Raw genomic sequence first — 17,452 nt, 5'->3', positions numbered from 1 at the left:
TTAAAAAGAAAAGTCACACATAAAGTATTAATCATGTTTTATCATCTAACAATAATGAAAATACTAATTATAAAAAAATTCATATAAGACGGACATTCAAATATTGGACACGGAAATCCAGGATTTGTCTTTTTTTTGGGACGGAGGGAGTATTCCTTTGGCACAGCAAAAACCCTGAAATTTCATACACGTATTCGTCAGCAATTCAGAATGTCAGATACAAGACTGTAGTTAAAAAAAAATCTAAAGAACATACTAATAGACTCATAAAACTTATACGTATATTTGATGTGTTTGTGCAGTCAGTGGTTGCTTCAATGTCACCAACTCCCAAACCAGCAACACCCAAACCATCAATCATAGTGGAGTGTGAATACCAACCACAGCTGCAGATTATTTCTTCTATGGTCAAGTTACTTAGGATTAACATGAATACTTATACCAATCAAGATGTGTCTAGAGAAAAAACATGATCAGCAGATATAAGAGATTTCTCCAGAGCTACATGGTGAACAATATGAGGAACCTGTGGAAATGAGAGATACCATTGCGGCGAGCGGCAGGATAGCTCTGGCACCTTAGGTTGGTGTCCATCTTGCTGAACGGTGTCATGGCCCACACTGATTGCAGATCAACAGTAGCTTGCCCTGTTCAGAGAAACAACACAAACCTTTGGGGTTGGGCTCAGCTTGAGGAAGCCCTTGGCTGACTTTGGATGCCGGCAATATACAGCAAGACCAACGAACAAATGTAAGGCAATTATGTAGCAAATTAAGGGTGGACCATCAATATGCAAACCTGTTTTTTTTCCTGAGGATGCCAAAGACCGATGCTGCCGTGCCAAGGTCGACGAAGCACGGCGACCTCAGCTGCCGCCCACTTCCTCCCCAGGTAACGCCCCAATTCATGCCCCTGGATAGGTAGCAGGTATCAAAAGCTTGGATTGACGATGGAGGAACCTGGATCGAGCTACCAAGGTACTTACCGCTGCCAGATCCGGCGCGCATGCAACGAATTCGTGCGGCCCCCATCCTCTCTTTCGATCGCCCGCTGCCATGGACGCTGTCACCAAGCCCGAACCCTAAAATTGCCTACGATGGAGACCTACATCGCTTTCTCCCGAAGCCAATCGCCAATTCGCCAATTCACCATCGCTGGAATTTTGATTGAGTTTGTTGTAGATCCGAAAAAAACGGAGTGATGGAGTATGGGAGGAATGGTTGAATATGGTAGCCTACGGTATAATAACAAATACTCATAGTTTTCTCAAGTAAAAAAATTACTACTTGACACGGTTGGTTGTGGGAGAGTGCGGCATTCACCGGGTAAAAAAATTACTGACATGCAAGTAGAAGGAGGTGGGCTGGGGCTGTGAGGTGTGCTACGAAGGTACATAGCACGTTAGGGTGTTATGTAGTAGTTATATATATATATAAAATTCCTAACTCGATGTGTTGGTTAGATTTTTTTTCTTCCAATAAGTATCAAAGATGAACATTGGTATTTAGCGGTTGTCAACAAAAAAAACAACATATATAGTTACTTGATTCTCTGTGTTTGGCCTTCAATCGTGTTGATCTCGCAAATACGGTTAGTGTATATGACATGTTTACTCTCTTATTTTTTTTAGATTGTATTTCATTTACGTATATTGTTGACCGCAAATATGATAATTGAGCAGCTACAAGGACTACAATATCATCTTAATATTATTGGACGGCAACAGGACTTGCCTAGCCACAAATGGGGTGACCTCAATGTTATGAAGTGGCCAATCATAGAATAACTACAAGAAAGAATTCAAGGAGATAGGTATACTACAAATTAATTTTTCATGGAATATTAATATAAGATGAATGATATATTTCAATTGGTGTACTGTTGTTTTGTTTTTAATAGTTGTAGTCATACTTTAAAACAATGCAGATCTTCATGTGGACTGTTCATGCTCAAAATTATGGAGAATTGGACAGGAGAATCACTTTCTCGTTCTATTACACAGGTGTATTTCTTAATAAAAAAATAGTTGATCATATATCTTATCTATTTTTAATTAAACAAATTTACTTTTTAATGCGCAGGAGGATATTACACTTTTTAGGTTCAAACTAGCCGGTGCATTATTATGTTAGAAAACAAATAAAGCGGTCATCACTACCGGGGAACAAAGCAAAGATACCAAAGACAGTGATGACGATGTTGTGATATTGGGTAGTCATCAACGGAAATTCAACTCTAAAAGGGACATCTATGAAACTAAAGAAGTAAACAAAAAATATAGTTCACTACTCTCTGTGGTAGCTACGATGAGTAAACAAGAGTTGATAAGCGGCCTTTTGCACTACATCCAATAGATTAATTGCGTTGAAGCCATGGAGTAAGCCACTGCAATACATTGTATACACACGTAGTTCAAACATGCATTAATTAATTTTCTTATTGATTGACAGGAAAGTATGGGTACAAAGTTCAAGTCCGCATTTTATTAGCTTGAGTCTCAAACATCTTCAATCAGTACTGAAGAAGGATGAGCCATTGGAAAGTGAATGCTTCAACATGGCTATATGTAAGTTCGTGTATGAAAAAATCCAGACGATTCACAAAACTAAAGAAGCAATATCGAATCATTGTCTGGACTTGCAATTTTGGGTATGTTTTTAAAATCTAATGCTCATGTTATTCTCTATTGCTCGTGTTGTTACCTAGACTCGCAATATCAAACATATTGATTTCTCTATTGCTTATGTTATTGAACCATTATTTTAATCATGTAGAATGCTACTGGCTTTGGTAAAGACCCGGTCCACCATGACAACGTAGATCTTGCAAAGACCATCAGTAGCTGGTCGAAAATTCATTACAAACTTTCACAATGCAAATCGGTAAGATCGCTAACATTTGATCCTATATGCCCGTGTTTTACATATTATCTTGATAGTTGATCTTTTGTATATTCTTATACTAGTACGCCATGCTTGAAGCTTTATCGTGGTCATAGTGGACTAAGAAAGTCAAACACTATATATATTAGACTCTAATCTAGTTATTCCAGAATATAAAAATAACCCAAACATGAGATACGTCAGAAAACTGATAACTATTTGTGATCACTTCAACAAAGCTATGCGGAAGGCATGCCCTGGCTCTAGGTGGAATGAAGACATCAACTTGTGGAGGCAAATATTTGTCAATAATCCGGTTCTCGACAGGTAAGTTATCTTCTAAAAACTCGTTCAAACCAATAAATTTAATTGTGTAGTGCAAGGGTAGCTAACTATTCAACTTCCTTGGGAGTTTATCGGGTTTTCTTGTTCATCTCTTCATGTGTACATGGAAAAATGAAGAACTACATTTGCCGGCTATTAATGTAAGTCCTGACAGGCATTGATCATTCATATATTATATTATATAATTACAAATATTTAACTTATTATAAATATTTAACTACATGTGCAGGATGGTGACGAGCTAAGGAATTTTTTTTTGCTAAATCTACTGATGTACCAACAAAATGAGTGTGAAAGCAACATCCCTACCGGCGCACGAGATTTTCTAAAGTGTATAAAAAATGCACAACATTAGGGTAGTTATTTATCTATATGGAGTAATTTAATTTGAGGTGATCATCCATTAGAAATACCATATCTAGAAATGCTTGATGTTCTAGATTTTTGTTTGTGCTTTATTTGTATGACATCATCAAATTTTCATAGATGTCTTCTATCTATGTTTCTTTTTTATAATTTAACAAACGCCATGAGATTGTTTTATGCGCCGAAAAAGGTTGCACTACGCTTATGTAATGATAACATATATCTTGCTTTCAAATTAATCTACAGAACAATTATGACTTGTAGTTTCTTTTGGATTGCCAGATTTTTTTTCCGTGATCAACAAAATTCCCCATAGCAACGCACGGGCACCCTACTAGTACCCCAAATTATGAATTCCCAAACCACTGTACATAAGGGGTCGGTATACGCATTCCCACAAAACCAAATAATTGCCCTCATTAGCCTTTTCATAACCTGCCAATGGTTAGAACCGACACAATTCAGTTCGTGATCATTTCAGTCTCTCTTTTCATATATGTTTTGCTTGTTTCCAAGAAACTAAAGTCACAAATTTGACAAGGCATTTGTTTCTCTCAGATTTTGGCTCTATAGCTATAATAATCTTGTAGCCCTCCCAATGGTTAGAACCAGGGAGGTGTGCTTGTGGCAAGGAAGAGCTCTTGGACACTTTCTCAGTCTCTGTGCAATTTATCTAATAAGAACGTCGCAATTGGTGGTTCTCTTCCTTCAAGAGCTCTGGAATTAGGGGTGGCAATTTCTCTGTTGGGTCTTGGGACGAGGGTACCGGGGACAAGGGGAAATTCTCACCTGCGGGTGAGCTGGGGTGAGGCCCAGCAAATTTGCGAAGGCGGGAACGGGGATCGTAGATTACCTGCGGGTGACTCGGTGGGGCCGCTAGGTGTGAGTTACTTCTCTAAATCAACCTATTCCAAAAATATAGACCCAATTGACCCATATATAAAACCTACCCCAATCCCGATCCACTCCTTCCCTCACCTAGTCCCCAACCACCCCACTGCCACCACCCCTAGCCCCCATCCCTAGCTATTGGCCACCATCCTCATCTCATCGGCCGCCTTGCCGACATGCCCCTAGCCGTCCGTAGCGCTGGTGGTGGGATGGGGTGGGGTAGGGGGGGTGTTCAGGTTCATGTTGTTACTAGTCAAGCTGAGAAACAAGAGGTGGTTGTTGAGTACTATAAGTGCTTCGTAGGCTTAAACCCATAAGTTGTTTAGTTTGGATCTTCCAAGGTTTCATGATTTGCATTTTGACTTTGCTTCTTTGGGTCTTACTTACAAAGAAGTATGTGCAACAATTAAGGAGTTACCATTAGATAAAGCCCTAGGCCAGATGGTTTTACCGGGTGTTTTTGGGAAACTTATTGTGGGATTATCAAGGCTGATGTGCTCCTTGCTCTGGTAGCAATTCAGCAAGATTTCTGGCGACTTCTCTCAGCCGCGCGGTCGTCGCCGCTGCTTCCCCGCTCGGCTGCTGCTTTCTTCGCCCGTCCGTGCGCCCACTGGCGTCGGCTCCTGTCGCCCGTCCGCGCAGTCGTCGCCACTGCTCCCCCGCTCGGCCGCCGCTTTCATTGTCCTTCCACTCGCCCGCTGGAGTCTGCCGCCGTCGCCCATCCGCGCGCCCACCGACGTCAGCTCCCGTCGCCCATCCGCGCAGCTGTCGACGTAGCACTCGACGTCGGTGCCCGTGCCGACACGGCTGCAACGAGTCGGGCAGGCAGGCCGCAGTCACCGCATGTGAGGACCAGACTGGCTCGGGGCCTCCTGCAACTAGGAGGACAAGCAGGCGGAGGGACGCGGTGGCGGGCCACATCTCCCTCGCCAGCTCCACACAGCCCGGTGCCGAGGCAGGTGCAGGGGTGATCGGCGAGCGCGAACGACGACAGTGGCGGCACCCAAAGAGATGACAAAGAGGGGAGGGTGGAGTGGCGGGGACGCGGGCGAGTCAAGGCCGAGAGACGTGGATATTTTTTGCGAGCACCACGTGTCACACAGATTCTCTAATCACCCAAAGTGACATTTTATTAAAAAGTATCCTATATGAAGTGGCATTTTTTGTAAGGATATCCTATTGAAGGCACCTCTATGAAGTGGCATATTGTTAAATTTCTCCCTATCATCACACCTCACATCATTTCTAAAATATTTTAACATATCTATTCATCATTTTTATAATACTTAAACATATACCTAGTAAATATATTCCACATCAAAGCATGAGTATCATTTATTTTTTTTCATGATTAGTACTAACAAACCTTGACGTTCCATTACTTTTTTTTCCCTATACTCTGCTTCTTGCAATGCAAATTTTGGCCAACAATATAATATTTCATATGCATTGTCTACTGAATTTATTTTTCTCCAAACATGGCTTCACAAACTAGTTTAATTTATTATTAATAACTAATATCTTTTTTTACTCCTAGCTTGTTTTTTGAAGAAAAACACAATGAAAATTGCTTCATAATTCCCACAGCAAAGCACGGGAAATCACCTAGTTAGCATATATTGTGCAACCCGCCTATCAAATCCAAACAGAAAATCGACTCAACTGTTTGACTCCGGATTTTCAAACCAAACTAACTCAAGCGGCTTACAAACCTGAAGCATTTTTTCTCATGGGGAGCTGCGTAATCTTGGTAAAAAATGTATGTTAAATGTTATACTGCATGCCACCTCACACTACCATCCATAATGCAGGGAGTTTAATATCAACTCGAAAAAAATTGCAGGTCGATCAAACGACCTAACCCACTACAAGAATCATAGAAAGTATTCAGTATTTCTGTTTCACAACTGAATAAATTATGCTATCATGTATTGTCCTTAACAGAAACTTTTTGTATGAACTTTGGCACCTTCAATACTCGAAGGGCAAACAATGAGCTGAATCAGTGAGCGGTATTCACTTATCTACACCATTTTCCCCAAGACCTTGGTGGCCTCATCTTGTAGAAGCTTCCAAGCGGCATCCACGTGTCGCTCCTCTGTAAGTGGCGCTCCTACTGCAAATCTCAAGACGAACTTACCTGAAAGAACCTGTGGATGAAGTAAACAAAATAAATAAAACTTTGCAGCTGATATAATGTTCATGTGAGTAGATCTCACGGTAACAGAAGGATTTGCATGCCACCAACCGTGTGAGATAGGAAGATCTTTCCACTTGAATTTACACCATCCATCATATCGTAATTCAATTTACGTCCATTTTCATGGTCAGAAGTGGGAGGCACAAGTCGGAAACAAACAAGTGAAAAAGTCCTTGGAGTCACTACCTGGAAATATCTCAAAATGACTTAGAAACGAAAATACACTGTGTTTTCAAATTATAATTGACAAAGAGTATAATAGTCTCTAGGACAGAGTTGTTTCCCTGTTCTTTTACCTCAAATCTTGAATCAGATAATAAAAGTTGCTCAAAATGTTCAGCCAAATGTATGTGTTTCCGGATATAGCTTTGTAGGTTGTCCACACCATAAAGTCTCAAGACCATCCATAGCTTAAGTGATCTGAAACAGCATGCAGTGCATAGTAATGCACGATGTGTAAACTAATATCTATGTCAACAACTTGCAATGAGCCATAATGAATAAAAAAATGCAGTTAGGACATATCTCACATCCGAATTACTAACGGTGCACAGCTTCAATAATTTAGTATAACTTTAAGCAAATTGAAAAGGAATGTATTAATTCAATCAAGCAACCATGAGAAAAAAAATCACAAACATATAATTACTGTTATCATAATTATGAAAATCTAAAGTTAATCAGGTGTACCTAAGAGATATCCTTCAGAACTTTTAGGTTTTAGCTTGTATAGCTTACAGGAACATAATACCGTGTCAAATGGCCAAATGGGGCAAGGTCTATGCTTGCATGTTTGGTTTAGAAAAAAATAATGTAAGTATCAATAGTGGATTCAATATACTAATGCCCATTTCAGTGAATCCATGATATGGCATTTTAGGGTATGCACTTACATCTTTTTGCCCTGTTATGAGGTGTTGGTAAGGACAAATTTTATTTCACAAAGGCTTTGTAATAACATTACTGATGCACTTAGTACAAATTTGATTTGCCTAGGATAATCCATAAATATTATAATGCATGTCTTTTTTAATATGATAACTCCAAAATGTATCTGTTCAATCAGATGAAACAAAAAGAGTCTATGTTCCTTTTATAAGGATACACTTTTTACTATTAATATAATAAAGTCAAAACAACATAGACTAACCATATGGAAACTACAATGCAATGTTTTCCATTAAAATTAATTGGAATTTATTACAATTTTATTAATTCATATCAATAAAGCTGTAGAAATACATGGTCAAAGTCTGATAATTAGGATTTATCTGTGAGGAAATAGAAACTAACCACAACTGGCTTTTTGAATCCTGGTCAAAACTATGATAATACATATATGTAAATTGTCACATTATGCTCTTTCAATAAATATCTTGAAACTTCAAACTATCCATAGCCTTAGTTACACTATTTGTATTAAAAAAATATCAAATGGATATAAAATGGTAAGTTTATCAGAGATAAATAGTAACAAATCGAGCGGAATTTGCCAAAATGTTACCTAAAGCGTCGTCCAAGTGGAATTTGCCAATCTTTGAAATCAACAACTGAATTAGCTTGGGAAGCCTGAAAAGTAAGATAGTTGTTCCACATTGGTGCCACACAAAACATAATTTTTCATCAGAAATAACATGACTCTGACTAAAGTCTCTAGCAAAATAATGGGCTTCTTCATTGAATTTTTTGTTGTTAAATTGAATTAAAGGCATTGTTTCAACTTATGTTAAATTCAATCCCTTAATTGTCTTAATTATATATCAGGAAACATTAAGTTATGCAGTGTGAGTTGTATATTTGATTTTACCAAAAACAAATTATTATTTTATCATACACTATCCAGCCAATACCATCTCTTAAAAAGTATAACAAATCCAGTATTCGCTATCCGCCAAACTTAGAAAGGGAAAGAACGTTAACCTTGTTTTTGAGAAACTCTGGATTCGTAGACAATGATTGTATGAGAAAACTCCTGTCCTGTTAGCGTTATATCAATTTATCATAAAAACAATGAAATTATACCATAGTAAGATACTGATATGCTTGGGAGCAAATAAAAGAAAATAGAATCTCTAAGAATTTAAGATTAAGAAAACATGTTATGCAAACTGAATTGATGGTTAGCTTACCTTAACCCATAGCAAGGAACAATCGAAGTTAGTGAGGAACCATTTGTGGGCATTCATATTAAACGAATCAGCTTCTTCCACTCCATTGAGGTGGTGTCGGTACTCTGGGCAGATACAAGCACTTCCAGCATATGCGGCATCAATATGGAACCACATGTCATTGGACTAATGGGAAAAAATGGTTAAACATGCAACGACATTTAGTCAACATACATATAACCAAGACATTTACAGAAGAAATAGAATTGCACAATTCTTATGCTGAAATAAGGCACTATTGACATTAGGGATGTAGTTTTCAGAAATTGGATCTAGAAAAGACCTCAGAAAGGGGAGGTCAGGATAATAATGGTTTGCCCACTTGAGAACCGGCAAAACCAAGTGTTGCTATCTCTCGAGATGTTAACTAGAAAATAGCTTGAAATTTTTAATCAGTACACAATTTATAGCTAAGTTCTAACAGAAACAGAATGATTTTCTAAATCCTGATCCCAACTGAGACTCCTGTGAATCACCATTAACCAACAAGAAATTAGCTAGATTTCAAAACCCTATTATAGAACTGCACAGTGTGATGAAAAATAGTATGCCCATGGAACCGCGATTTCCTCACACAATACGTATTAGTAAATGGTTTTTCAGATAGCAGGGTAAAAGGGCCACATTATATTCCCAGTTGATAAAGATTGACAATTTTTGTTGTTGACATAACAGCAATCGAGAATACTAAACTTATATAGACAGATGAACATGCATTTTAATATCAAATCACATTTAATATTTAATCTTTCATCATTTGCTACTTATCATAATTTATCAGGTCCGAATACCTTTGCTATCTGTCCTAGTTCAGGCAGGGGGTCCACAGCTGATGATGATGTTGTACCTACCTGCAATAAATTACAATTTTTTTTCAGAGGAAACCTACCCGCATATAGAGACACTGTAATTGTGCTTGTGCCAATGAAGAGAGTTAAAGCTAAGTGGGCACATCACAAATCATGGTAAGAATAATCAAAGACCAAAATTTCAACTTATGTTTGAAGCTACAAAGCTGCTGGCTTTAGTTCTTCACAGAATATGGATAACAATAATTAAGTAGGCAAGTTTGATAGCAGTAGCAAAAAAGGAAAACATGTTAAACCTGCAGCACACAAACAAATCAATAACTTGGCCAATATAGCAACTTGGCCAGAAGTCCAAAATATAACCAGATGGGTTACCAGTATGTACCTCATCTGTCTTGCAATTTAATGTCCCAACCCAAGGCACAGGCAGATGAACGAGTACCAAATAAAAGAAAGTGTTATGGCATTGGACTATACGTACCCCTGTTAAATGGTATACTACAGTTACTTATCCACTTTCTGGGGAACAAAAATATAGCAACAACTTGATTTTCTAAAATTACATTGTGAAATTACACATTCATTCCAATGAACTATATAGTAGGACCGAGGGAGTAATTTACTAAAAATAATACAATAATTCAAATTGAGGTGTCATGTCCAAACTAGCTTATAAATACGAAGCATCTCAAGGTCTAAAAAATTGGCATATGAAAAAAAGCAAGGCTAATTGCTTACTGTTGCACAGATGAAAAATGGTATCAAACCAGATGACAGGTCTATGGAAAGCGCCTCACTAACTGCCTCAGGTGCAACGGCATAGTTCTTATTACAATCAGCAATTACAACCCTAACATTCTCTGAGAAAATTCCTGCAATCTGTAAGCAGAAGCATGCCAGCTCAGAAAAAAAAAATAAAAAATAATAATATAACACCCAAGATATTTACTATACATAAATTTTAATTTCTTATTTTGTGAATAGAAGTTCGAGGAAGAGGATAAGACATGTTATTTTGGGCATACCAATCTGTATGTGTTATGGAAAAACAAGAACTTTTTATAGAACTGATTATTCATTGTTGTGATACCAAATGAGATATGTTCTGTTTTCACACCTGGCATGCCTTTTGTAGAGCAGAATGTGTCTGGTCAGATGCATAAACTACTAACTTTTCAAGGGAATGCTTCCCATGCTTCTTTAAAGCTCTATCTCGTGCAGCCAATAGTGCAACAAGAACAGCTTCACTGGCAGTACCTTGTATTACTCCTCCACCAAGAGCTACAAAGGGAGAAGCGATGGAGAAACTTGGGAATGCAACTTGAGCAAGGAAAAGTATACAATCATCTATACTTATGAGAGATATATTTACACACTACATGAATAACTATTGTTTCACTGCATAGAATGTAAATTTCACATTGTCTGACATGGATATACAGTAGCACACTGAGAAAGCTGATGAATAGCGTGCGCAACTAGTTCAGGATTCACATGCACAACTGTACCAAACATCCAATACTGACGAAGAATAAGGAAATAAGAAACATTACTCCAATGAAGAATGGATGGAAGCACATCTTAATATGGTTAAACTCAAAACAATAGCAATTTATCAGTCTTAGCAACTCCTATCTCCTCTATTGGGAAGTTGAAACTGTAGAATTGGGAAGATCCAAATGTAATAGTCAGTCAATTATCTGATACTGTAGTATGGCTAGAGAACCAAGTCACGAAGCATAGAATCTCAGTTAAAAGCCAACAGGCCTTACCAGTTGACAGAAACTGGCTTGGAAGCTGGAGCATTTTTGCAAACCAGTCTAAGACTATAACCTCTAGCTCAGTAGCAGCAGGAGAGGTTATCCAACTGAAGCCAACAATGTTAAAGGCAGCACTAAGCATCTCCCCCAGGAATCCAGCAGTGCTGCTATTTGAAGGATAGTAAGCAAAATAATTTGGACTTTGCCAGTGCGTTACTCCTGGTATTATTTTTTGTTGAATATCTGTACGTAAAAAAGAATATCTGTTTAGAGCATTTATCAGAAAGCATGAAGTGTTCTTTGTGTTTAGCCGGAATACACTTGAAGAATAACAATTAACAGACGAGTGTATCAAGTATCAAAGATAAAGAATAAGGAGTAAATTACTGTGTTACTTGAAAATAGAGCGAAAGGGGTCATCACCATCAAAAAGGGAATCCAAAGTATCAGGTTGTCTTGGGGCTGAATCTGGAAGAACTTCCTTCAGATATCCTGGCTGCAAAGAAGTCACTCAAATCAACGGCCATTGAAACTGAAATCTTAGTGGAGTGGAAAAGATATTACATAACATAATTGATGGCTGCAAGAATGATGGTGACACTGTGCATCTATCCATGGATGGAGAGGCCAGATGGTTTTACCTCCCACTATAAAAAGTAACTGAATAAATCTTCCACATATAAAATAACACTAGTTTTGCTAGTTCTCTTAATTCTTAATAACTGATACTATCACCATTTTATCACTTCACAACCTGAACTGTTTGCAGTGGAATAATTGAAACTTCCTAACAAAAGGCATGATGTACTCCTCCACTTCCATACAAGGGTGTGGCAAACACATCAGGGGAATGCAGATTCCTATTTCCCATACATTTTGTCCAGAACAAAACAGATATCATAATTACAGCGAGAGACTGACAGGTGGATCATCTTGCCATAATTTTGACTTGCCCTAAACCAAACAACAGCCTAAATAAAGCAATTGCCTATTTTTATCACAAACACAATATTAGTTAGCTCCTTGGCATATGCTTTTCCGCGATTACAAAAACCAACGTGTAATTTTTTTGAACACTGCGTAAGCTATGGTCTATGGGTATTGAGATTTTCTTTAAAAAGGGTATAATATACTTCAACAATGTGAAAGTATATATGTTTCAATTTTATACTTTTTTTTTGAAGCAAATGACAGCAGGAGATGTGCTGGATATATTAGAAGGGAGAAAAGTACAGGGAGAGAATCAAGATCACCCTAAAAAACAGAATCACTTTCAGAGATTACAGACAAAATAAAAGCAGCTAAAGACCGCACTCAAAACCGTCAGGTTTGGAGCACAAGCTGTATGAGGTCTATATTTTCTTTAACCAGAAAAGCTACTTGGGTGGCACTTAGGTAACTTTGTTGAAAGACCCTGCGATTACGTTCAAGCCACACCTGCCACCAAGTTACCAGCAAAGCCCCTATCAATTTCTTTTTTCTTTCTCCTTGCATCGAAGAAGCAATCTTTTCCCACCATCGAAGAAGCAATTTTATACTTTTATAATCAAAGTGTAAGGACATGTTTGACTCCATTGAAATGGATTAACAAAGTTACACCTTATAATGAGGAAACTCTAAAACATCACTTTGAAGCTTCACTCTGAACCCTCTTAGAACATATTTTCACCTTGGACCCCCTTTTCTTACCTTTTTGTTTCACTTTGTACCTCCTTTTACTCTTGCCGTCAAGCTTACTCCCAGTGTGCCACCGTGACATGCACCCTAGTCAAGCTCCTCTTGTCTCAACTGCCGTGATGTGGAAGAGAAGGTGTCCAAAGCGAAACAAAATGGTAAAAGAAAAAGGGTGTCCAAAGTGAAACTATGTGCCAAAACGGGTCCAATGTGAAACTTCAGTAAGAAAATGGGGATTAAACGAGAAAGCTATTAGCGTATGATTAATTGAGTTGTTCTCTCCCTAACTATATACACAATCACAAGTGGTTCACATAATCATTTTAAACTGTTTGCAACAATTGATCGCGTTTGCCCACTTGTTTAATTTATTATTATTTCTCAAGACAGAGAGGGGAAACTTAAATGATCAAAAGATGCCCACTTGTTCTATTGAGATGACACAAGGGACAAAATCTTCAGCTCACCCTACAGAGCAGCAATGTGCAACGACTTGTCAAAAATGGAAATGTTGCCAAAAAAAAAAAGAGAGGAAAGGAATTCATGGGGGAATTGCTCACTCTCTGACTAGTAGACAATCACAAGTGGTTCACATTATCATTTTAACACATTTGCAAAGAGTGATCGCATTCGCCCACCTTGTTTTAGACAGAGGGGAAACTTCTCCTGTTCTCCCATTTCCATTACTAGAAATGATCAAAAGATGCCCTCTTGTTCTATTTATAACTGATACAAGGGACAAAAATGCTTAGGGATGCAATTGGACAATCCCACTACCCGCGTAAATATCCCGCCTGCTAGCTCATTTTCTACATGGTAATACAATTTTAGGAAAAAAAAAAACTAGAAGTGGAATAAGCGGGCGAAAAATAAATAGGATTTTTACGGTACAATATACTGCCAGTATATTCTGCAAGTATATATAACCTTACGGTGTAGATTGATTTGATTTTTTAGTTAATTAGATGGCAGTATAAAGTTTGAAAGGGTAATTTTGTCTTTTCTTCGTTATTCTATCATCAAACCATGCTATCGTCACGTGCTTTGTCAACAATGGCGCTCAGGATACTTCTCCCCTAGTGCACGATAAGGTTTAGGACCGGGTACTCCCAATTAGATTCAATTTGAACCAAAAATTACTAAAGTGTTATTTTATTTTCTAGCAAATTCCTAGCATGCCCTTCTATATACTGCCAGTAAAAGTTCTAAAAAAAAATCCCGCTTATCCGCCCCACTTGCATCCCTAAAACTGCTCAGCTCACCCTACAGAGCACAGTGCGCAACCACTTGCCGATGAGCAAAGCCAGAGGACAGATAGTCACTTGATAAAATTAAAATGTGGAGCAGGTGCAGGGTTGTACAGGAATATGCGCAGGAAGGAATCTCTCTGAAAGTGAGAGAGTTGCAAATGCTTGCCTGGACTTGGCTGAGGACGGGGAAGGCCTCGATGGATTTGTAGTAGTCGGCGACGAAATCCACCATCCGGTGCCCGCACTCCCGCAGCTGCTCCGCGTCCATCGGCCGCAGCCACTCCTCACCGCCGCCGCCGCCGCCAACTCCCTCCCTTGGTAACATCGAGCGAACCCAAATCAAGAAACCGAAGAAGAAAAAAAGAACAAGAAAAGGAATTCGCGAGGAGCTCGGAGAAACGGGCCGCCGGAGAGGAGAGGAGAGGAGAGGACGGCGGTTTGGCAGATGGTTACACTTACATGGTGATCGAGGAGGGAGGAGGAATTGGGTTACAGTTGCAGTCCGGCCGCGGGGGAGAAGGAAGCGGGCGGGATAGAATGATAGATAGGGGAGAAGGCGGGCGCGGGCTGTGGGTGGGTGCGGTGGGGGGGAATGGAATGGGAATTTTGGTGGGTTTTGTTTTGTTCCGTGTCGGCCTCTCGGGATGTGCGGTGCCGATCGCTTGTTTGTTTACACGAAGTTTAATAATATAGCCCACTGCTAATTTCGAATCATCTATAATTAATATAATAGTTAATTCATACAATATCTACTTATTATACTATTAATATCTGGTCTCATTTATCATACACACATCACGTCTTGGAGTCCATGCTGCAGCTGGCTACAAATCTGTAGCTCGCTGATTTTCTCTCTCTTCCTTTATCTCTTTAAAATATGTTTATAGCTGGCTTATAGCCTGCTATTGTACCTGCTCTAATAGTATAGCCTAATACTACTAGCTCCAATTCATATATAACGAATCTAATAGTTAATACAATAGTTGCTTACTATACTATTAATATATAGTCCCACCTGTCATACACACATTGCGTCTTAGAGTCCGTGTTACAGCTGGCTACAAATCTACAGTCCGATGTTTTTCTCTCTCATCTTTTATCTCATTAGAATATGTTTACAGCTGCCTAATAGTCTAACTACTCTTATAGTCCGTAGCTCGATCAACCGATCTTCCGACCCCTGCTTGGCAAAAAGAAAACGACCAAATTAAATGCTGCAGCATATTGACAGTCCACACTTCATACGAAGTATACCATTGACATGTTACCATGTCAGGAGGAGCCAGCGTTACTTAGGAAGAAGGGACAAATTCTATGAGATTAGATTAGTTTCCTGCACTTGTTTTACATGGGCTTTCTAGAACAAATATTATTCTACTGGAAGAATTGTTTTGTTATCTACTTGCTTTGGCTGTACTTCGCAGTAGCCAGCTCAGCCGATCTGAAACTTTGTAAAACTTTTTAGGTAAATAATCAATTTAGTCCCTTAAATTTTTACTAAAGGTTCAATTTGATACTTAAGGTACCATTTGATCCTCTAAGCATTCATTTTAGCTTTAAATCATCCTTCGACTCACTTGATATTCCACATGGCTAATCCTAGTCAACATTTGTGTTAGAAATATATATCCCTTTTGCGCTTAATTTGCATACACTATAAAAGAGAAAATAAATAGCATTGTACATGTACTTCCTATTAATTCCAGCCTTTGCACACGATAGTTAACTTTAATGGATACAGTATACATAGTTGTTTTTCTTATATATAAATTAATATGCATAATCATGTAAGAAAATTCATTATATGCACATTTTTTTTAAAAAAAACATCATATAATTATTGGATATAGATCTCATACGAAGTTAGATCTATAGGGGTCACGTCATATAGTTTTGTACCGCCTTAATAGCACAACATATTTTTTTCATTCTTTTCTTATATATGTGAAGAGGGAGGAGGTATAAGGGTCATTTATCAAGAGTGATGTTGATTAGGACAAGTTTGGACTAAAATAAAAACTTGAAGGAGTTAGACGTACGAATTAAAACGTCAAGTACCAAACTGAGCCTTAGGTGAAGCTTGAAATACCAACTTAGTTATGCACCCAACTTTTTACTTCTATAAGTTTGTTTCTCATCAAATTTTAACACCATTCACTTATTTTCTTGTTACTTTTTATACTTTATATTTTGAAATAGATATTAATGCACATGATTTACAGTACAATGTATGGTGTAATCGGATTATAAATCGGATAAGTAATTTATAAATAAACTATAAGAAGAAAAAAAAGACATGTATCATTTGGTGTACTAGTAGTCAACTAGATCTGAGATGAGTATCTGGTCAAGACAATGTAACGTGCGGTCTCTATGTAGTCATGTCCATTGAGTATGGATATTGATTGTAGATTGGACATATTCCCTTCATAAAAAAAGGAAAAATTTTAAATACCCCCCTAAACTTTGGATGAAAGTCTATCTAGCATCCTAAACTTTAAAACCAGAAATCTAACCTCTTGAACTTTGTAAAATTATTCATATTATCCCCAAGGTGGTTTTGCATGTTTTAAAAGCTTATACGAACAACTTTAAATAACTAATATAACATTTTTGCATATCACCAATTGTAAGTCATCAATTTATACTTATACAGTGATGCCATACTATATGTTAGTACTTGTTTGTAAGTGAGAGCTAACAAGTGGTAAAAAGAAAGATTTAAGTGAAGATACAAATTATATACAAATTAGATAAAACTCACTTACAAACAAGTACCAGCATAATAATAGTATGGCATACCTACATGTCCAATGTGTATATCATGTGATCAAACTCATCCAATTTATATACAAATTAGATCAAACCCACTATACAGAACCACCTTAGGGGGTAATATGAACGGTTTTGCAAAGGTTAGGGGATTAGATGTCTGGTTTTAAAGTATAGGACGCTAGACGGACTTCTATCTAAAGTTTAGAGAGGTATTTGGACTTTTTCCTAAAAAAATGTTGATTTCTTGAGTTCAAAAATTGTCCCACATAATTTATTTGTATCCTATCTGACTACCATTTGGTGAACAAATTAAGAAATTATTTTCTTTTAGT

General features: G+C 37.9%; 2 protein-coding genes and 1 long non-coding RNA gene across 3 annotated transcripts; 1 reads left to right on the top strand and 2 right to left on the bottom strand.

Moving 5' to 3' along the window:
* On the bottom strand, positions 1 to 1,333 carry LOC127780498 (uncharacterized). Its single transcript, XR_008018792.1, has 4 exons — positions 986 to 1,333; positions 799 to 912; positions 546 to 647; positions 1 to 174 (listed from the first exon to the last, which is right to left on the bottom strand). It is a non-coding gene; the product is annotated as an uncharacterized LOC127780498 (long non-coding RNA).
* A 1,123-nt stretch (positions 1,334 to 2,456) lies between these two features.
* LOC127780497 (uncharacterized) lies at positions 2,457 to 3,710 on the top strand. Its single transcript, XM_052307415.1, is given in 5 exon segments — positions 2,457 to 2,649; positions 2,775 to 2,916; positions 2,966 to 3,209; positions 3,295 to 3,367; positions 3,457 to 3,710. Coding segments are annotated over 5 exon segments (678 nt in total). The 5' UTR covers positions 2,457 to 2,556; the 3' UTR covers positions 3,583 to 3,710.
* A 2,499-nt stretch (positions 3,711 to 6,209) lies between these two features.
* LOC127780496 (tryptophan decarboxylase 2) lies at positions 6,210 to 14,922 on the bottom strand. Its single transcript, XM_052307414.1, has 13 exons — positions 14,805 to 14,922; positions 14,512 to 14,659; positions 11,845 to 11,917; positions 11,434 to 11,664; positions 10,779 to 10,942; positions 10,400 to 10,540; positions 9,644 to 9,703; positions 8,814 to 8,978; positions 8,605 to 8,661; positions 8,189 to 8,253; positions 6,981 to 7,104; positions 6,733 to 6,870; positions 6,210 to 6,634 (listed from the first exon to the last, which is right to left on the bottom strand). Coding segments are annotated over exons 1-13 (1,494 nt in total). The 5' UTR covers positions 14,807 to 14,922; the 3' UTR covers positions 6,210 to 6,508.
* Between the last annotated feature and the right edge of the window lie 2,530 nt (positions 14,923 to 17,452).

This window comes from Oryza glaberrima, chromosome 7 (assembly GCF_000147395.1).
Source record: "Oryza glaberrima chromosome 7, OglaRS2, whole genome shotgun sequence".
In the NCBI taxonomy this organism is placed as follows: Eukaryota; Viridiplantae; Streptophyta; class Magnoliopsida; order Poales; family Poaceae; genus Oryza; species Oryza glaberrima.
The sequence above is the reverse complement of the archived record's forward strand: the minus strand, read 5'-3'. Positions and strand labels throughout refer to the sequence as shown.